Source organism: Trifolium pratense, linkage group LG3 (assembly GCF_020283565.1).
Source record: "Trifolium pratense cultivar HEN17-A07 linkage group LG3, ARS_RC_1.1, whole genome shotgun sequence".
NCBI classification, from domain to species: Eukaryota; Viridiplantae; Streptophyta; class Magnoliopsida; order Fabales; family Fabaceae; genus Trifolium; species Trifolium pratense.
The window spans coordinates 25,050,295-25,073,055 of NC_060061.1; the positions used below are offsets into that span (position 1 = coordinate 25,050,295).

Sequence of the window (22,761 nt, forward strand, 5' to 3'; positions counted from 1 at the left end):
TATATATATATATATATATATATATATATATATATATATATATATATATATATATATATATATATATTTAAACAGGTCCTTTGAATCTTAATCCTTTATCCGATCGGGAGAAGTTGGTTAATGAATTGCAAATTAGATATCGGACCTACTGCATTGAGTTTTGCGTAACCGAAGTTAGTATGGTTCCAAATTTGTAATAGATTGTTTTTTACACCAAAATTCTCAATTATTTATATTTAATTTAATTTTATATGTTATTTCTATTAAAATTATGATACCGAGTATTGATATTAGGATTTTCACACACGACACAATTTTGCATTTAGTGACAAGTCACGATGATCGTGTTACAACAAATTTCTATACATCTGATAATGGAAGCGACAAGTCACAATGTTTTGATGAAATAAAGATGTATTATGACTGTAGATATTTGTCGGCATGTGAAGCTGCTTGGAGGATATTTTCTTTTGATATACACTATAGAGAGCCTACAGTTGAGCGGCTTAATTATCATCTTGAAGATGAGCACACTGTTTTATTTGAAGATAACGAGCGTATTGAAGACGTTCTAAACAAACCAAAGAGTCGCTATCAAAATTTTTGGCATGGATCGATGCAAACAAGAAATTTCGAGAGGAAAAAAATTTAACATATAATCAATTCCCAACTAAGTTTGTGTGGAAAGAAAATTTGCATCAGTGGGCTCCAAGACAAAGAGGTTTTTCACCTGGTGCAGGTGAAAGGTTTTATTTGAGGACGTTGTTAAACTACGTCAAAGGTCCTACTTCTTTTGATGAATTAAAAACAGTGGATAATTTCAAATATGATAATTTCAAGGAAGCCTGTTTTGCAAGGGGTTTGTTGGATGATGACAAGGAGTATATAGAGGCAATAAAAGAGACAAGCCACTGGGGTTCAGGGACTTTTTTAAGGATATTGTTTGCAACATTATTGGTGTCAGATCAGCTGACCAAGCCAGAAATAGTTTGGACAAGTACTTCACACCTTTTGATTGATGACATTTTGCACAAACAGAGACGCTTGCTTGGTGCTCCAAGTATAAAATATTTTTAGCTATTTCTATAAAACCATACTTATTAGTTGTTTATTTTTTTACTCATGTAACCTTGCTTATATCACTTTTTTAATTATTTATTATGCAGTTTATTAAATTGTAGTTTTTTAAAATTGGAAAAAGAATTTTGTCAAAAAAAAAAGAATTGATATTTTTTATAAATACCCTTTATTTTTACGTTAATGTATCCAAGCATAAATCAATTCTGTTTAACTCACTTTTAACAAAAATCAAATCTATCAAACTCAATTATGTTAAATCAATTTTTTTTGCAATACAACCAAACACAACCATAGTCATGTCACTAATCACATTCATTATTTTGATTTTAACATTGCAGATTTAATATTAACCGATGATCAATTTATACAATATGCACTAGCAGATATTGAGATGATGTTACATAGTTGTGGAAAAAGTTTAAAAGATTATCCTCCAATGCCTAGAGCAGACACATCAATAGTTCCTGATATACAAAATAGTTTAATACACGACGAATTGAATTATAACAGACAATCATTAGCTGAGGAACATGTTAGATTGATGTCAACTATGACTTCAAAACAACGTAAAGTATATGACACAATCATGACAAGAGTTAACGAAAACAAACCTGGTGTGTTTTTTCTTTATGGTTATGACGGTACAGGGAAAACATTTATCTGGAGGGCCATGTCAGCCACATTACGCTCAAAAGGTGAGATAGTTTTAACAGTTGCCATAAGTGGAATCGCTGCATTGCTTATACATGGCGGTAGAACAACACATTTAAGGTTTTGTATTCCTCTCAACACCATAGTTCCTAAAATCCCTTTGGCGCTATTAATACAAAATGCATATGGGATGAAGCACCAATGATGCACAAACACTGTTTCGAAGCTGTTGGTCGAACTTCAAAAAATATTCTCAAGTCTGTTGATGAAAAAAATAAACACATTCCCTTCGATGGAAAAGTTGTTGTTTTTGTTGGAGATTTTAGACAAATTCTACCAGTAATACCCAAAGGTACAAGGCCAGAAGTTGTTCATGCTACTGTTAATTCTTCGGTTCATTGGAATTTTTGTGAAGTTTTAACGTTGAGTAAAAACATGAGGCTTATCGGTGGTGCTTCGAGTGCAGACGTTTAACAAAGAAGATTGTTTTCTGAATGGATTTTGGGTGTTGGCGATGGAGAAATTGGAGATGACAATGACGATGATTTAAACTTGAAATTCCATCAGATTTATTGATTTCAAATTCAGGTGATCCTCTTGCTTCTATCGTTGAAAGCACTTATCCCCAATTTTTACAAAACATAACGATATAACGTATTTCCAAAATAGAGCTATACTAGCTCCAAAAAATTCAATAGTCGGCACAATAAATGATTATATATTGGATTTAATTGCTGATGAAGAAAAAAACATATTTGAGTTATGATACTTTACTCACACAAAATGTAGACGGTCAAATAGTGGATGATGTTCATACTCCCGAATTTTTTAACACGATTTCTACGCTGGGACTTCCAAATCACAAGTTAGACTTAAAGTTGGAGTTTCAGTTATGCTATTAAGGATTTTGAATCAAAAATTAGGATTATGCAATGGAACAAAACTTATTATTACGAGATTGAGAAAACGTGCTCTTGAAGGAAAAATTATTTCAGGAAGTAATATTGGTGATCAGGTTTTCATACCTAGATTTTCTCTGACACCATCTGACGTGAGAATTCCTTTTAAATTTCAACGGAGACAATTTCCTATAATGATTTCTTTTGCGATTACTATTAATAAGAGTTTGGGATAATCTTTAAAGCATGTTGGGATATATCTTCTGTCGCCATTGTTTTCACATGGTCAGTTGTATGTTGCAATTTCAAGAGTCACTTCTAGAAAATGATTAAAAATATTGATCTCATCGATGACGACGGTGAAGATACGACTAAGACTTCGAATGTGGTCTATAAGGAAGTGTTCCGTAATATAGCATAATTTTCTTTGTATGAATATTTTTCCAAAATTATTGTTGAACTATCGTTTAATGTTACTCAACTTTTTTCATATACCTTACATTATTGGAATTATCATATCTTATTTAATCATTATATATCTTACGGCTAATCAGACCCGTGCACCGCACGGGTCGATGTTCTAGTATATTCTAAGCTTATTTCGATATGCTAACCTTAAACCTAATCTTTTTCCCGCTCATTTTCCCTCTCTTTTTATTGCAGTTTTAAATTAAAAAAATTAAATTTGTCTACAATGGGAATCAAACTCGCATCATTTGCTTACAATAAAGTTTTTTTAAAATACCTTTTAATATTACAATTTTTTGTTACATATTAGGCTAATTAGACCCGTGCACCGCACAGATCGAAGTTCTAGTTTAATTGTATACAAGTTCACTCCAAAAAATAAAATTATGAAAGTGTATATTAACAACCTACACATTATTATTATTATTAATAATAAATTAGTTCAAGTGGTAAGAAATTAACCCACTTGGGTTGGTCTAGTAGTGTTGGCTTGAGACCTTGGAGTGTGCTCCTCTCAAGATATCATGTTTGATTCCCTCTTGTGTCAATTTCGGTGGGATACTCCATACAGAGTAAAAAACTTTGGCTAGTTACTAAAATTTCAAAAAAAAAAAAGTAGTAAGGGATTGAGATAAGTAGCCAGGGATTTGACTAGTGACCAGGGGCGGAGCCAGGAATCAAACATAGGAAGGGCCAAGTCTAAAATGTATAATTTAGTATATATAAAATTTAATTTTTTTTTGTTGATTGTGTCTGAACCAATCCAAAAGTAAAACTGCAAATCGAACCAATCCAAACTAAAACCGCAACAAACTGCATTTTTTTTTTACCGCATGGATCATTTTTCTTCTAAATCGCACGGTTTGGTTTGCGGTTTTCATTTCTGAAACCGAAGTAAACCAAACCAAATCGCAATACTTAATTTAACTCTATCAACTATTAGCAATCAACCCAAATTTAGTCAATAAAACAGTAGGTTGTTTAAACATATCATTTCACGTGATTTAGAACTATACCGGTGGTATTAAAAATAAGTTATTATGTATATGCAATTTCTGTATATGCATAATGTAAACAATAAAATAAATTAAAATTTCCTATGTTTATTTTGTAACAAGTATTGGAAATATTGTCATATTTTTTATATCGTGATAAACTGTACAAACCGAACCAACCCTAACTGCATTGGTCTTGTTTGGTTTGGATGACATTTCTAAAATCAACCGAATCGCATGCATTTTTATCTCACGTTTAGGATGACTTTTATGCTCAAAACCGAACCAAACCGCACCGCAAACACCCCTACAAAAAAATTTAAGAAAATATAAGTAATATTCAAAGTCAAGAATTTTAAGTATAAGAAATAATCAAAAGGCAAGACAAAGTACACAAAATGTTTTATGCTACGGGGTAAAAACCATTACACAACTCATTTTAGCACTATGAACAAAAAAACTCATAAACACTATGAACAAAACAATACACAAACTTCACACACCAAAACGGCCAACAAGACAAGCAATTATTAACCAAACATAAACACATTAACTCAAGAGCCTCATTTTCAAAAAATGTATATAACAAGTTTCACTCCAAACTTGTACCCAAAAAAAATTCACTCCAAACATATCTCATGCTTGCACACTTTTTTTTACCATAAAAGACAAAGGCCTATTATAAGAGATAATTGAATCAACAAAAATTAATATATTTAAATTATATTATGAATCAAATACTTCAATATATATTTATTGACTCAATTGTCATTTATAAAAATGATCGGAAGTATTATAATACTAATACTATAGAAAAAATATAAAAGGTGGGGAGACCATGGCCATCCCTAGTCCCCTAGTGGCCTAGTGACTTTTGTGGATAAAATTAAAAAAAATCTAGTTTGAAGTGAAGAATTTATGATGAGAGAAATACTTCAATGGACACAAACCAAAATAAAATAGGTTTAGACACATACATAAATAATTAAAATTAAAGAAAAATGAATAAAAATGATGATATTTGATCCGACTAAATTACTTTTGTTTTAATATTTTGGATTTGTGAGTGTGTGCCCAAATATATTGTATTTGGGTTTGTGCCTATGTAAGACACTCATGATATGAACTTCACATGTTCTTTGACGGTGATTAAATCATCATTAAATCGACCATAAATTTTTTATACGAATAACATAATAACCGACTAAAACTGATTGTTGTTGACATCGAACAGTTTCAGAAAATCTTCCTCTTGCACCACTGTTTGATCTCGTACCAGAACTTTGCACATCAAAGAGATTGTGTTTAGTGTTTGCAAAAATGAACAATATTGGCAGAAATGGCACCAAAGTCAAATGTCATATAAATGGCATTGAATTCATTAACCAAGAATTTCTCAGCACTTGCCAGCCATCAATCGTTAATGATGGCATTGAATTTTGACAGTTTCACAAGTGGGAATAAAAGTGAGGAGAATATTAGGAGCATTCCCACGCTTTTGTTTTTTATGTCAATTGGCAAATGAAGTGCTTGTTTGTTTGAGATTTTAAAAAAACGATTTTTTTGAAAAAAAATCATTTTTAAAAAAATTATTTTTTTTAGAAATTTTGAAAAAAATCTAAAGCTATTTACCGTTTGTTTATAATTATTAAAATTTATTTTTTTAAGATAGTGAGGGATAATGAATGATTAAAAAAATGGATTTTGATAAAAGCTACTGAAAATAGATTCTCATTTTAATGAAAAAAATAATTTTTTTACTAAAATGATTTTTGAAAAAATCTGAAACAAACACAAGTAAGATAAAAAAATAAATTTTTTTTTTTGTGAAAAATCTGAAACAATCATACCCGAAATTTCTTTTGATAATTGATAGTGGAAAGTGGATACAAAATAATAGAATTGACTAAAGGCATCATAATTTGTTGCCATGAAATTAATTACACTTGGTGGTGGCCTCCGCACACCATTTGCTCAATTACACGAAAACTGAGTCACATCACCACCCTCTTCGATTTCAAAAAAATTAAAACTATCAAATCCCCTTAAATTATTGTCAAAAAAAATCCCCTTAAATTAAATAAACCCCATGTTAACTCTCCAAAAATTAAAACTTCTAAGAGTCACATCACCACACAACATATTCATCCACTTAGCTCTCCAATAACAAAAGTATTACATGAAACATATTAAGAAAAAAAAAACTCTTTTTTTTTTTAAAACTTGATATCCGGTCTTAGGACTGACTAATCCTTCAACAAAAAAAACTTAACTCTCCAAATGTAATATTCCTCACCCATTCATTTTCTTGAGCTTTTGCACCGAATCATCATGATTGTTGTGATGTTTTTGAATTTAACTACAACTCTTTTTTTGAATTTAGATCCTTTCATGTTTTTTTTCCTTATGTTGTTCATTCAACACTAATCTCAATCATTGATTCATATTTTTCTATTTCTTCTAGACCCATCTTTTTCTTCCTAATAAATAAATCTGATTACTATTATTACGAATTATTTGGTATCTAATTCGTCGATCAATAAATATTAAAAAAAGCATCCAATAGTTGATAAGATGGATGGAAATAATGAATCATAGTTTTAAAAACCGGCCCGGACCGGCCGGTCAGACCGGGAACCGGTGGGGTGGCCGACTCGGTTAGCATGTAGAACCGGTTCTGGTTTTAAACCGCCGAAAACCGCTGTGAACCAGCCGGGTCGATGGTTGAACAGGAAACCAGGTAAACCCGCGCGCGAACCGGTCCGGTTTGGAGAGGAAATGAATTATTTCAAAAAAATCCTATTATGTTGGATATAGGAATCGAACACAAGTCCTTTCTATACTTCAACATCACAATCATCACTAGACCACTTGCATTTATGTGATATCCATTATTACTGAAATATATTTAATACTATTACACTAGTTATAAACAACCATGACATTCCTTAAAAAAAAAACACCATGGCATATATTAATAAATACATTAATAATTTTTTTTCTTATTATTTAATTTAATTCATTGTTTTATTTTAATGTAATATATTAAATAATGTTGTTCTAATTAAAAATTATGATATACTAATAATTTTATTGACTAAATTATAATATTATATGGTTGGATATGTGAATCAAAATATAAATAACGATAAAATGAGACGCTTTTGTGCTTTTTCTTTTAAATATATGAAATTTTATTAAAAAAAGTTTGAAGGGAATTTTTTTTCATTAAATTTTATTGTTATGAAATTTAAGTTAATATTTTTAATTTTTTATATAAGTCGGGTCAATAGTCGTGCGGTCTGACCAGTGACCCACTGGTCAGACCAGTGAACCAGTGACCCGGTGCCTCGACCGGGTCGGTCACCGGTCCGGATTTTAAAACATTGTAATGAATAGATCCATCTAACTGTTCATTATTTCCCTCATATGCTTCCATTTAAGTTTTTAGTATTAAAGGAAAGGTTATACCTATACCTATAGGGTTAGGTTAATCCTACTCCACTAGTACCAATAGGCTGCATGGGGGACGAAGCACTACGTTCACGATTCAACGACACGAGAAAACTTTGTAACAAAATAAAAATAAAAAGTGTTGGACTTGGACCAAAATAGCATGAGAGAATCCATATTTGTAAGCATTTATATATACAATTCAATTGGGCACATGCAGAAAAATGAGAAAATACATTCTCTCTTTACATTCCTTGGTAGATTAGAAGAGAAATTAAAGGAAATATTATGGGGCAAAATTTTCAACCTCTCTTCCCTATTTCTCTTGTCCTCCAAATAAGAGAAGTGTTCAACTCTTTCGTCCCAAACACCCTCATTTTTTTTTCTCTTTTCTCTTAAAACAAATACAGTATAAAAAGGAATGAACTTTTGAAATTTGTCCCCATTCAACTTGGCAATGTGAAGGTGTTTTTATGCATTTGTGAGTGTCCACTAGGTATATGGTTTATTGGTGGAAGATGGGACTCAAAGGTGGACAAGATCCACAGGAAAAAACATATATTAAACAAAGGAGAAGTACACTCAAATAACGAAACATATGCTCATGCCTTTAATTATGAAATTTGTTAGCATTCACAATCCAAAGTCGTAACTACGGTGATGATGGGCCAAATTAATTAAAAGTTGGGGTGCTTTGGGGCCAAATTGTGTGTCAAGTATAATGGACACAAAATTTATGTGGCAACAACCGAAAATGTAAAGTACTTTTCATTGCACTAGCAAGAAAATAGTTTTTCATTTTTTTGACTAAAGAAAGAAAATAGGTTTTTTTTTTTTTTTGACAAGGAAAGAAAATAGCTCTAGAGGATTACTTTGCACAAATAATTGCACACATGAAGTCGGATTAGTATCCACTTGTTTGTACTAGTTTTTTTTTTTTTTTTTTACGAAACTTGTACTAGTTTTATTGACAACGTGTAATATCATTTTGTCAACCGTGGCTAAATTCCGACTTCAGCTAGAACACCAATTATGAATCACACACGGTGTCTTATTATAAAAACATGTCGTGGATTTTATTCAATTTATTAAAAAAAACTAGAAAGAAAAAGTTGAGATAATATAAAGTTAGAAAGTGAAAAGATGAACTTGTAATAAGAAAAAAAATTATTAAAAATGAGAGTACACCAAATACTCACTCAAAGATCCGGTTACAAACTTTGAATACACAAAATTGATTACATAACCAATTTTATGGTGAACTTGTAATAATAAAGATATAAGTGTAAGTTAGTGACTTAATCAATTTTATGGGACATAAAATATATGCAGAATTACAAAGATAGTCCTTTATCTTATTTATTTGTAACATTTTAGTCCTCTATCTTTTTTTTGTAACATATAGGTCCTTTATCTATCAAAATATGCACAAATTAGTCCTTTTGTCAATTTTTTCTATTAAAAACACTAAAATAATACTTTTATTAATAATTTTAATTTTAAAATATATTTTAATTAAAAACCCAGAAATTCGTCATTAGCTCTTCATCTTCATCATCAACTTCATACAATCCCAGAAATTTATCTTCATTTTCATATATTCCCAACACACACACAAAAATTAACATAAACCCAAAAAAAGAAAAAGAAAAAAAACATTCTGGAAACTTGGTTCCACTTGAAGATCTAAGTTAATAATATATATGATTGTTGTTTCCGGTTGCATATCTAACTTAACAATCATACAATGGTTTTGCTCGGAAACAATAATTTGAACTTTGAAGGATAGATGGAAATTTGCTAATTTCCTTTCACTATTAAGCCCTATTTCTTTCAATTGAATTTGGGGATTTTAAATTTTGATTTTAGAAGAAGATATGCAAGCAATTTGGATGAGCATTTTCTTTTTTAATTTAAGGAATAAGGATGAACATGAGGATGAAGATGATGAGGAAGAAGATGTTCATAAAATTTATGGCTTTATGCATTTTTGGGTTTTTAATTAAAATAGATTTTAAAAATTAAAGTTATTAATAAAAGTATTATTTTAGTGTTTTTTAATAGAAAAAATTGACAAAAGGACTAATTTGTGCATATTTTGATAGATAAAGGACCAATATGTTACGAAAAAAAGATAAAGGACTAAAGTGTTACAAATAAATAAGATAAAGGACTATTAGTGTAATTCTGCCTAAAATATAATAGTATTATTATAGAATTTTCTTATTTTCTTACTTCCTCTGTCCCAAAATATAAGAACTATTTTGATTAAATGATACTATTCACTTATCTTACTTTGACCATATTTTTTTAATAATATACAAATATAAATATTAGCATATAAGATCTTGTTTAATTTGTTTCGATCCAATATTTTCAAATTTCAAAACAACAGAACCAACATCAACAATAAGAATATTTTCGGGGATAGAACTGTACTTCGATGTAGTACGGTATCTGAAATATGAATGCTGAGGAAGCAGATGCTTATATATTGTATGGTAATATTATAGAACTATATTTCGATACTTTATATTTTGAATAACACATGTGTTATTGGATTATTAGTTATATATACAAAACTGATCCTTACAAAAAACAAAAAATCAAAATCTCTTCAAAAGCCATAGATAATTATTGGTTCATTATTTAGCCTAAGATCGTGAAAGGAAGAGGATGCCTCGTTTTGACAAGCAGCATACATGAAAGTGATCAAAGCCTTCTCCACATCTTCAGGAATCTGTTCTTGAACTAACGAGATTGCGTAGTCCAAGAAAACACTATCACACGGTAACATAATAGGTCCATTCCCTGGTAATCCGAACACTTCCTCAGACCATTTGAAGAGTTCTCTAAACACGTTTGTGCTAAGATACTTTAGAGGAATCACAAACCTCTTACTATCGATGCTGTAAACAACAAAGTGACCCTTATTTACCGATGAAGATTTCATATCCGCTTCATTTCTTGGGTATGAGATCCTCTTGCGTTTTCGAGCAGCCATTTTTTGCCACTTTTTCGCCATTTCTATTAGCCTCTTTGCACTAATCATGGTTTTTTGAATTTCTGAGAAATTAAATAAAAGGGAGAGTAAATTAAACTATGAAGCAAATTCTTATTTAGGTTGTATATTGAATTTGAACAATTGGTCTAAAATATATATATACTCAAAAAATTTAGACAACACCATATGCTAATGTATGAAGAGTGTTGTGTTGATAAGGTGCATAGCCATGTGGAATCATACATCCACTAACCATAGAAGTGACACAACAGAAATTAAATTTAAGGGAAATGTATTTTTTGTCTAAACATGATAATTAGCTAACAAGATAAGTGTTATTGTAACCCAAATTGTTCCTTGGAAGTTTTGTGACATAAATGCTAAAGATGCAAAATCGTTTTCTATACAGCAGGGTATGAACTATATATAAGTTAATAACATTTTGGGCCCAGTAGCTGAGCAGATAAGTAACACATACCTAAATAATTATAAGATTAATATAGATAACACCACCTACTGAAATAGCACTTATAGCAAGATGCATGAATATATAAAGCAAAGGAACATGGAAATAGTTATATATGTATGTAGCCCAAATTTTTAATTTTTATTTTTGTTACACAAGGTGAATTTTCATCCTCTCCAAACTGTTTTTTTATTTTATTTTTATAAATAGCAGCAACTATGAATCGAACTCTAACCACTTGAATTAATTTATTGTTAATTTCATTTATTTCTGTACAAATAAATTGCAAGTCTTTTGCATGATTGGTTTCTCAAGTATACAACTTCGTATATTTATTGTAAAATGTACTATAATACAATTTATGGTGTATAGGAGGTGAGTATTAATCTTAAAAAAAAATCTTTATACAAAATGCTATGTAAAAAATATAGCGGGGGAGGGAAATAGTATAATAGTTAAAAATTTCCCTTAAAGAGAATAAGTGGGAAATTTCAAATTCAAATTTTAATTCCTGTATATATAATGTGATGTTCCTACAACTGAATTATGTTCATGGAGAGCTAATAGTATATTTTCTAATCATAGATGAAAAAAGACTAAAATGTTGAGAAATATATTTTTGTCAAAAAATATGATGGGGAAAATATTTTATATTAGGCCAAATCACAATTTAAAGCCTTGTTGATGAATATGAATACGGCCCGGCCCATACATATGCATGGCCCTTTGTTATGAGAAGAGGCCCATGTTTACTCACGTAGACCTACCTAGATAAAACCCGAACTTAGGCAAACTTTGAACCCTAAAAAAAAAAATCTTTTGCCACTTTATCCATTTTCTCACGCACTCTACGAATTTATCAAAATATATTTGTCCGTTACTTAGATAGCGGACACCTCAAAAATATCTTACCTTTATAACGTTCGCTACTTAAACAACGAAATGATAAAAAAGAAAAAACATAGGGCTACAATCATCGCAAAAATTTGACTAACATGTGAAGGAAGATTCTCAACAAAAAAAAAAAACGATATCATTTTGTCCTTCACTACTGATATTTGCAAGTAGATCTACACATAGACATTTGTAAACACTACGTAGTATATAAATGCAGGAAACTTCTCATTCCCTTCATAGTTGCACTTGCACATCCCATAGCAGTATAGCACAGCCATTGTTCCCACTCTTTATGAGTTGGAAACTTTATTCCTAAGTTCCCACCGAAGAGCAAAGCAGGCAAGGCAATCATTTCCTTTTTGGTTTTGGTGAAACCATACGCGGAAGCAAACTTTGAAACAAACCAACAACCGACATGCCAGATCACCTCGTTTTCTGTCATTTTTTTCTGTTTCATTATTTGTTTTAAATTTAATATATACGCTGCGTCGCTGCTATCTAATCTCATAATATGATTCTTACTTCACAGCTCTAATAGATACATACTGATGCATCAAGATATTTATTTCTTTTTTATGAATAAGTCAAATTCAGCGATCATATATATATATATATATATATATATATATATATTCATGGATTATTGATCCATTGTGATTTCATACGTACGCAGGGTTGTTCCCATGATTTGGAGGCCCCGTGAGAATATTAAAAATGGATCCTAGGAAAAAAATGCAAAAAAAATATCCCAATTTAAATTGTAAATAACATCAAAAACATTCAAAAATAATCATTCTTGTAACATGAAAAATATTTGAGAAATAAGTCTCTTTATTTGATAAAATTATTGTTAAGAAGTCTCACAGCGGATGTGAGATGGTCTGAACAAGGATTTATAAATAAGAGATAATAATCACCTTAATTACAAATCGATTTTGTAGAATTGAGTTAGGTTCAACTCTCAATTCTAAGAATTATGGTATACCTATTAGCTATTATGCATTTAAAAAATTTATTTTTAGGACCCTTCAAATTAGAAAAACATTTTTTATGACCTTTTGTAACTAGTGTAAATTCCTCATTTTAGAATAAAGACAACCTCAAATACTTAAATCCCACCCTTTTTTTATTTTGAGGCCTACAATCTCTTAATTTATACTCCTAATTTAATAATACTAATATCTTATATATTTTTAGGCTCCCATTTATATGAGGTCATATATCATGGTCCATGTGGCACATGGATAGGAGCCACCCTTGTTCATACGCTCATTCCGACTCCTTAACAAGTGGTATAACAACCTTGGTTAGGCTTTAATTTGTGCGAGATGAGAGTCTGTATTAGATTCTTGTATCGAAAGTTCGGTGTAGACAAGAGGCACGACATATTGGTAATAACGACCAAGGCAGACCCAGAGACTGGGCAAACAAGCCTTTAACATTTTGAAGGCCTAAAATTTATAAATTTATCACACCTATAATTCAAACGGTTGGTTAAGTATTTATATCGAAAATTGAAGACAAGAAGTATCAAATTGGTATAGTGGTAGCTTATCTTTTTTATAAAAGTTTAAGGTTGTGGGTTCTGCCTCCTCCTTACGATAGTTTTTTTATTTATGTGATGTGGGGAAAAATTATCCAATGGTGCGTTTGATCTACTAAAAAATAAGAGATTGAACATGATAACTCCTTCAATTGTACTGTGTTTCATTTCAAAACTGATCTTCGGATTGGACAAACTAGGGGCCAGGGGACTGGAGGCTAAAACTAAAATTCTTGTCCCCCACTGAACCATGAGATCACTTTTTGTCATCTGCACAAGTTGTCTAAAATACCAAAATAACATTTTTCCACCAAACGTCGTACAAGACAAAATTTATTCCATACTTTAAACTTTCTTTTGTATTATTTTGTCATGTATTGTCATGCAATGTTCTGTCTTGTGTTTCCTTTTATAAAATGACGAGTTTTTCTATAAATATAATCACTCTATAATAGGTGTACCTACTATTTGGATGAGTTTTGCTTATCTCTCTATATTTTTATTTTTTTGCTTTACCCCATGTAATTCAAATATTTCATGTTTGTAACCCTTGACCACACATGTTGGCATATGACTGTATATTTTGGTGAATGACACGTTTATTTGTCAATTTTTTTTTAAAAAAATATTTACATTTAAATTCACCTAGATATTTATAACTTTTTAATACAACAAAATAAAACAACTAGTGTTATTGAAGAAAGACTTATAAATATAAATCCACCTGTACATTTTTTTTTTAAAAAAAAAAACCTTGGCTTTATCATCACCTTTTTTCATGCTCTAGAGAGGGTTCTACCTCTCGAAGAATTGATCTGTTTCCAAACTCTGTCCTTGGTATAAGCAAAAACATCTTTTTTCTTCCTTGGATGAAAGATCAAGGTAGTTACCGGTTCTAAAATTCACCTATACATTTGTTTTGTTTTATTAAAAAATTATAAATATCTAGGTGGACTTAATATAAATAAAAAAATTTAAAAATAGGCATGTCACGTCATGAAAATCTACAGACATGTGTGATCAGATGTTAATTTACTACCAGAAATTTGATTTTTGACAGCATCTTTTTTCTTTACAAGTCGTTAACAAAACTACTTACAAGTCGTTGAGAAAACTAGTAGTTTTATCAACAACTTTTTAAGAAAAAAGGCGCGGGCAAAAATCAAATTTCTCGTAGTGATTAAAAACAAAGAATCTTTGAACTACAAGGGGTAACGTAAATATATATATATATATATATATATATATATATATATATATATATATATATATATATATAGGAGGATAAAACAAAACTAGCCAAATGGCAGGGGTAAAACACCTATTAACCCTTACAATTTTCATTAAAATCACTATCAATTTTTAATGATATTAGCATGAAAGTATATTAGTATGACTATTTTATGTTATTGATGTTATTTACATTTTAAATAAAAGATTATTCTCGACAAAAAAATAATAATAACATATTTCTCTTTTTAAATAAAAAAATGTATTAATTTTACTAACCGTTTTTTAATTTTCAACGGGCCTTTTTTTTTTTCCTTCTATTATGCTCCTCTGGGCCTCAAAATGTATTAGGTCTACCCCGATAATAATAATGGAATTATAGGATATGGTAGGCTCACACTTTGGAGGGTTGTTGGTTTTAAATGTGAGTTATTACTTATTAGTCTCAAATCGATTACAAATAAGTAAAATATTTAATATATAAACGAGGTGACTCATATACGATGTGGTGTATATGTTAATTGCAAAGTGAAATCCTCATCTCATTCATTATTGACAATGCCTTATATAGGCTTATTACAAGATAAGTGCTTAAGCTAGTTTCACTTGGTTAAGCCAAGCCAAGTTGCAGGCCTTGCCTGACTAGGCCTATGCGCGCGCGCTCACTATGTATCACTTTAGTTCTAAGCACATTACAAGATTATACCCAACATAACCCTCCCTTAATCTACAAAGTCATTCAGATCACAAATTCCAAGTCCCTCCCTCAATTTGCAGAAGCTGTCAAACTTTAAAGGCTTGGTGAGAATGTCTGCCAACTGATCCTCAGACCTGCAGTGTACCAGCTCAATAACATTGTCCTTAGTGAGATCTCTAAGGAAATGGTATCTGACATCTATGTGCTTACTTCTACCGTGCATAATAGGGTTCTTAGAGAGCTTAATTGATGAGCTATTATCACAGTAGATCAAACTGCATCCAGGTTGCTTCACTTTCAAGTAACTCAGAACATTTCTCAACCATATTCCTTGACAGGAACATGATGCTGCTGATACAAATTCTGCTTTAGTGGTGGAAAGAGTCACTATTGGTTGCTTCTTTGATGACCATGAAATGGCACCTGAACCAAGCATGAACACAAAACCAGTAGTGCTTTTCCTGTCATCTAGGTCACCAGCATAATCAGAATCACTCCAACCAATAAGATTCAAATCCTTACTAGCACCAGCTTTGTACAAAATTCCTAATCCAAGTGTTCCTTTCAGATATCTCATGATCCTTTTGACAGCCATTACATGCATATCAGTAGGCCTGTCCATGAATCTAGCTACCAAACATACAGAATAAGCAATGTCAGGCCTTGAAGCCAGCAAATACATCAAGCAACCTACCATTTGCTTATATGTAGCACAATCAGCAACTCTTTCATTTTCATCTTTGATAAGCTTGCACCCAGGCACTATAGGATTATTAACTTTGTTGCAGCTTTCCATTCCAAATCTAACCAATATCTCAGTAACATATTTATGTTGATGCATAAAGATACCCTCACTGCCTTGAATTACTTCAACTCCAAGGAAATATCTCATCTTGCCCAAATCTGTCATAGCAAATCTTCTTTTCATGGAGATTTTAAAATCTTCTATTAGTGTGGCATCATTTCATGTGAAGATTAAATCATCCACATAGAGACTGACAATGAGTATCTCATCTTTCTTTCCATATTTGACAAACAAAGTGTGCTCATATGGGCATTTCACAAACTTTTCAGAGTTGAAATAGGATTCAATCTTACTATACCAAGCTCGAGGAGCTTGTTTTAGTCCATACAGGGCCTTCTTCAACTTGTACACCATGTTCATATTACCATTATTATACCCCTCAGGTTGAATCACATATATGTATTCAATCAAATCTCCATGTAGAAAAGCACTCTTTACATCTAATTGAAACACATTCCATTTGTTATTAGCTGCAAGAGCCAGTATAGGTCTGATTGTGTCCCATCTAGCTACAGGTGCAAAAACCTCATTATAGTCAATACCTTGTTTCTGAGTGTAGCCCTTAGCCACCAATCTTGCTTTATACTTCTCAATGTCACCTTTTTCATTGAATTTTGTTTTGAATATCCATTTTACTCCAATGGCATTACATCCATCTGGTAAAGTAGTGAGCTCCCAGGTGTTATTTCTTTTGATGGATTCCATTTCAGCATTCATAGCAGCCTTCCAAACATCATGCTTTACTGCTTCATCATAGGTGCTAGGATCTTTGCTAGTACTATAGATGGCTAGATTATGAAGTTCTCTGTCTTCTTCTGCTTCCCTTCCAGTTACATAGATGTCAAGTCTTCTTGGTGGTTTTCTGATTCTAGGTGGAAGTTGTGTAACTCCATCACTATTATCTTCACTATTATTACTTATAATCATGTCATCATCTTCACTGTTTTCAATTTGATCAACTTCATTGACTGGTTCAACTGGAATGTCTTCATGAACTGATTCATTTTCTGCTTCATCATTGGACCAGTCATTATTGTCAGTGGTTTGTGTCTGTGACAGCTTGTTCTATTCCCACCCTTTTGATTCTTCAAACACAACATCTCTGCTAGTGATTATTTTCTTGTCAACTGGATCATAGAGTTTATAAGCCTTTGATACATCACTTACTCCTAACAGGACACATTTCTTGTTTTTGCTGTCAAATTTCTTTCTCTGACTATCAGGTATGTGAACATGAGCTAAGCAACCAAAAACTCTAAAATGATTCACTGAAGGTTTTCTCCCACTCCAAGCTTCTTCAGGGGTCATGTCTTTGACACTGAATGCAGGGCTCCTGTTCATAACATATGTTGCCCATTTGACTGCTTCTGGCCAAAATGACTTAGGTACTTTTCTAGCACTAATCATACTTCTTACAATGTTCAAAATAGTTCTATTTTTTCTTTCAGAGACACCATTTTGTTGTGGTGTGTATGCAGCAGTCAATTGCCTGTTTATCCCTTCATTGCTGCAGAAATCATTAAACTCATTAGAGGTGTATTCACTTCCTCTATCAGATCTAAGGCATAAAATAGAGCAACCTGATTCCTTTTCTACCAATGCTTTAAAATTTTTGAATGCTTCAAAAGCAGCAGATTTTTCTTTTAACATGTAACACCATGTTTTTCTACTAAAGTCATCTGTGAATGTCATAAAGTACCTGCATCCCCCATTGGATTGAGGTGATATAGGTCCACAGATGTCAGAGTGAATTAGCTCAAGCTTCACACTAGCTCTCCAATTGGCTTGTTTTGGAATGGTGTCTCTGTGTTGCTTGCCAGTCAAGCAATCAGTACAATTCTCTTCAGTGTCTTCTAATTCAGGTAGTCCTTTCACTATTTGCCTCTTTGACAAAGTATTGAGCCCTTTAAAACTCAAGTGCCCATATCTATCATGCCATAGTTGGGTGCTTTCTTGTTTAGCAGTTTTCAGACACATAGGCATTATAACAGGTGCAGTAATCACATACATTCTATTCTTAGACATATGTGAAGTGAATAACAAGCCTTTATCATCATGATACACTTTGCATTCATCATTTTTGAACACAATTGAGACTTGTTTTTTGTTGTATTTGACCAATACTCAGAAGATTAGTCTTCAATCCAGGCACATAGTACACATTGCTTATCACATGAACAATGTTGTTGATACTGAGTTTGATGTTACCCTTCCCCTTCACATGCATTTTAGAATCATCACCCAATTTCACAGAGTCACTATAACTATCATCAAAGTTAAACAGCCATTCTTTGTGTCCTACCATATGGTTGCTACAACCAGAATCTAGAAACCAATTTTCATATTTTCCAGTTGTATCAGAGAATTGCTGTTCAGTTTTAACCATTTGCAATAATTCTTCATTACCATCATAAAATTCAGCATAGTTCACATTACCTTCCCAATTGGGGCATTCAAATTGGTAGTGACCTAGTTTGTGAAAATTGTAGCATTCAATCAATTATTTGCTTTGTCCACCTCTCCCTCGTCCTCTATTGGAATTTCTCCCTCTGCCTCTGCCAGATCCTCTTCCATTCGAAACTTTCAAAGCTTGTTCTTCAGTGTTCACTAGTGATTTTGCTGGAGGTTTCTTCATTCTTGCTTCATGAACAATGAGGCTGCTCTGCAATTCATCAATGGACATTGCAGTTACATCATTTGATTCAACAATCGAACACACCACATAATCAAACTTTGAAACCATGGATCTTAAGATCTTTTCAACTACAGCAACTTCTTCCAATCTTTCACCCTGCGCAGACATTCTATTTGCAATAGCTAATGTTCTTGAAAAGTAATCTTCCACAGATTCATCTTCTTTCATTTCAAGAACTTCAAACTCACGTTTCAGGGCTTGTAGCTGAGCTCTCTTTACTTTTGTAGAACCTTGATACTTCATTCTCATCGCATCCCAAATACTTTTGGAGGTATTTCGATCAAGAATCGTTTCAAGAATTGAACGATCAATAGACTGAAACAAGTAATTCTTCACCTTCAAATATTTCAATTTGCTAGCTGCAGTGGCTTGAATTTGTTCAGCGGTGGCGTTTGCAGGTGCCACGGTGACTCCTTCTTCAATCGAAGACCACAGTTCTTTGGAACAGATGAGATTTTCCATGAGCATCGACCAATGATCGTAATGACCATCAAACTTTGGAACACGAGACTGTGAGTACTTGGACTCATCCATTGTTGGATCAGGGAAGAAGCTTGAAGAAGAAGCTTGAAGACGAAGAAGTGATGTGAAGAAACTAGCGCGAAAAAACGGTTGTAACGGCTTTGTTGTGAAAACTGTCGTTTTCTCTCTCCTCAGGCCTAGATCTTTAGGAACTAACTGATACCACTTGTTAATTGCAAAGTGGAATCCTCATCTCATTCATTATTGACAATGCCTTATACAGGCTTATTACAAGATAAGTGCTTAAGCTAGTTTCACTTGGTTAAGCCAAGCCAAGTTGCAGGCCTTGCCTGACTAGGCCTATGCACGCGCGCTCACTATGTATCACTTTAGTTCTAAGCACATTACAAGATTATACCCAACAGTATATGTCTTTTGTGCTCATATATCGCATCCACGAACTTTCCAGGAAGTGGTAACAAAGTCCTTGGTCGGATTTGTAGGGGTGAGGAAGTGGAATCCGTGTTTGGATCAATTATAGGATATGAAATACTCACACTTATGAGAAAAATATTGGGTTCAAGTGTGAGAGGTTATTCTCACCTCACCTATCGGTAGGCAAAATGTTAGACATATAAGAGAAATAACTCATACAAGGCACATTCTGACATTGATCGCTCCTTGGTCGCTTGAGTGAGTGATTGGGCGAGCAAAGCAGGATCATTTTGAATTTTGGCTCGCTTCTTGCTCGCTAGCCGACTATACTTAATCAATAATTTAGTTCTTTTTAGTCCAAGTCCATAAAGTTTTCATTTTTCTACAAAAATAGTTGGGATTAGGTAAAAATGCGCGCTATTATTTTATTTTTAAGGTAAAAATACTATAAAACAGCTATTTTACTAATTTAAACCGATATTTACAATTAGTTGAGCTTTTCTATTGAATTGCTTATAAAACAAATTAATAAAGACTTAAATTTATATAAAATCACTACTTTGTACCACTTATCGAGCTGCAATGACTAGCCATTTAAATTGAGATCCCAACCTCAAGGGGAGTGCTTTCACAGTAACTCATCCCTTTTGAATTCCAAATGAATAGAAATTGCAGAACAATGCTCATAAGATTAGGTAAAGCATTTTGCCATCAGAAATTACTTTAGATTTTTTCTGATATTCCAAATGAATATTAAATGATTTTATATTTTTCCTTTAGAAAAATGATTTTATATATTTATAGAGTTTAATAAAATTTATCTATATAAAAAATTATCTATATATATAAATGAATTCCTAATTAATTTTTTTTAACAAAAAAAAAACACATCGGTAAACAAGTATTGAAAACAAAATATTTGGGTAGATGATGTTATAATATTTTCTAATATTTTGTGGGCTGCAATCAATTGTGGGTTTTGGTTTTAATAAAAATGGGTTGATGTTGTTGTGATCCATTTGATGATGCTTAAGCCCGATAATTGTGATCAGTAATAATGGGCTTGAACACTAATTCTGATTTGTGTAGAAACAAAGTGTAGGCCCAACTCTAGAGTCCATGATGGGTGGTACTAGGGTTGTTATCTTATAAATAGATAGGCTAGGTCCCTTTTGTCGTCACGTTGTCAAGCGAACGCTCATTTGTTGTCTTCCCCATCAAAGACCTCAAAGACTGGAGCATGTGATAGGCAGAGGAAGACCTTGTCTAGTATATCGATGTTTTCGATATTGGTGCGCTTCCGGTAACAATGGTTTGTGATTATGATTATCAAGTAAGTGTGTTCTAATTTCATATAATATATCGATCTCTAAATTGTTAATTTATTACATGTGGTATCAGAGCCTAATATTATATGATTAGAACCCTAAATTTCGGCTGTGATTCATTCAAGCCAATCATATTTGTTTTCCATCGATTCGGTGTTTTGGATTTTATATAATTGCTTTATTATGAATTCAATTTTGGGTTTGGCATATGTATATTGCAATTTCATGCGATCTTTTATATTATTGTCTCCCACCTTTTATGTTTTGATTTTGTGCAATTTCCTTGAACCAAAACCCGATGAAAGAACTTAAAGAAACCAAGTATATTGTTGTTGTAAGCACGAAGCAGCATTGTTTAATTGAAGCTTAATGTTTTTTTTTAATTTGTGCTTCGTCTCAAATTGGTTGAGTATAAGCCGATCATATTTGAATTATTTTCATTCATTATAATATTTAATTTGGGGTTTTCTCCCACTTGATAGAGAATTATAGTTGAATTACCAATCCAAATGTGTTAAAATATTTAAACAAATATTCAACTATTTTCTCTATCACACAATGAACATGTCAAATAGATTGCATTTTATCCAGAATAGAACTCTCAAAATTAAATTTAAAATACTCTCACTCAATCGAGTAAATTTTTTAAAAATTGGAGTATATAGAAAAAATCATTTAATGATTATGTAGAGAGTTTCCAATTTAGAATATTCTGGAAAATAACAATAAAACTTTCATATATTGCATATTTACTATTTCAGAAAGGAGTAGTAGATAATAATGAAAACAAATTTCTCCTTATATGCAATTATATAATATATCACACGAGGATAAATAATTGCATCACTAACCTCGAATATTGTGACATTTTCATTCTTACAAATAGTGTCAATAAGCTTTTATGACTTTACGATTATCATAAGATCTATGACGGTGTCATCTCTATTCCAATATCAAATAATAGGTGAAGTACACAACCTGATCATGTCTACTCTTTCACCGAGAAAACAGAGAACCAATTTGAAAATGCCCCATGACAGTTCTAATTCAAAGTCACAGTATGGCCATCGTTACGCTACAATTTCCTGTAATTATGCTTGAAAAGCAACGAAAAAATCTCCATACCAATTTAAAGCATTGTCAACTCAGTTAAAATAAATGGCAAGTAGCTAGAAATACACAAATAGGGTCTTTTGAAAATAAATTGCAAACAGTACTTTCATGCATCTAGCAAATATTGATCATATATACGATTGATTGATGAATTCAACAATTGGCCAGTTTAATTAACAATATATGGTGCACCTTTACTCAATCGACTAATATCCATAAAAATATATACACGTACCCTGAATTAGCCAAAACCAATATTATAAAATTGGCAGCAAACATAAAACCAATACTAGAAACCAATACGATAAAATTAAGCCAAAAGGCTATCAGGAAGAATAAACCCACTAACAGGGCAGTTTGCAAAACTTGGAACAAACACAAATTTGGGGTCTCACTTTATTAATCCCAAGAATGATTCATTATCAATTTATCAGTTTGCAAAACATTGGCAATTTTAAATGTTCCAATAATTAATCATGTAAACGATGCACATGTTTCTTGTAGTACAATTGAATTGAACAACATCATCAAGTAACAAGT

General features: G+C 31.9%; 1 protein-coding gene across 1 annotated transcript; it reads right to left on the minus strand.

Annotated features, from left to right (window-relative positions):
• Nucleotides 1–10,066: 10,066 nt before the first annotated feature.
• LOC123916721 (auxin-responsive protein SAUR68-like) lies at nt 10,067–10,892 on the minus strand. The gene has a single exon (XM_045968236.1). It carries the CDS (start codon nt 10,596–10,598, stop codon nt 10,164–10,166), a length of 435 nt encoding a protein of 144 aa, XP_045824192.1. The 5' UTR covers nt 10,599–10,892; the 3' UTR covers nt 10,067–10,163.
• Nucleotides 10,893–22,761: the final 11,869 nt, after the last annotated feature.

What these genes read in the sequence shown, in the direction of transcription:
- LOC123916721 (XM_045968236.1), bottom strand. Translation starts at nt 10,598, where the DNA reads ATGATTAGTGCAAAGAGGCTAATAGAAATGGCGAAAAAGTGGCAAAAA.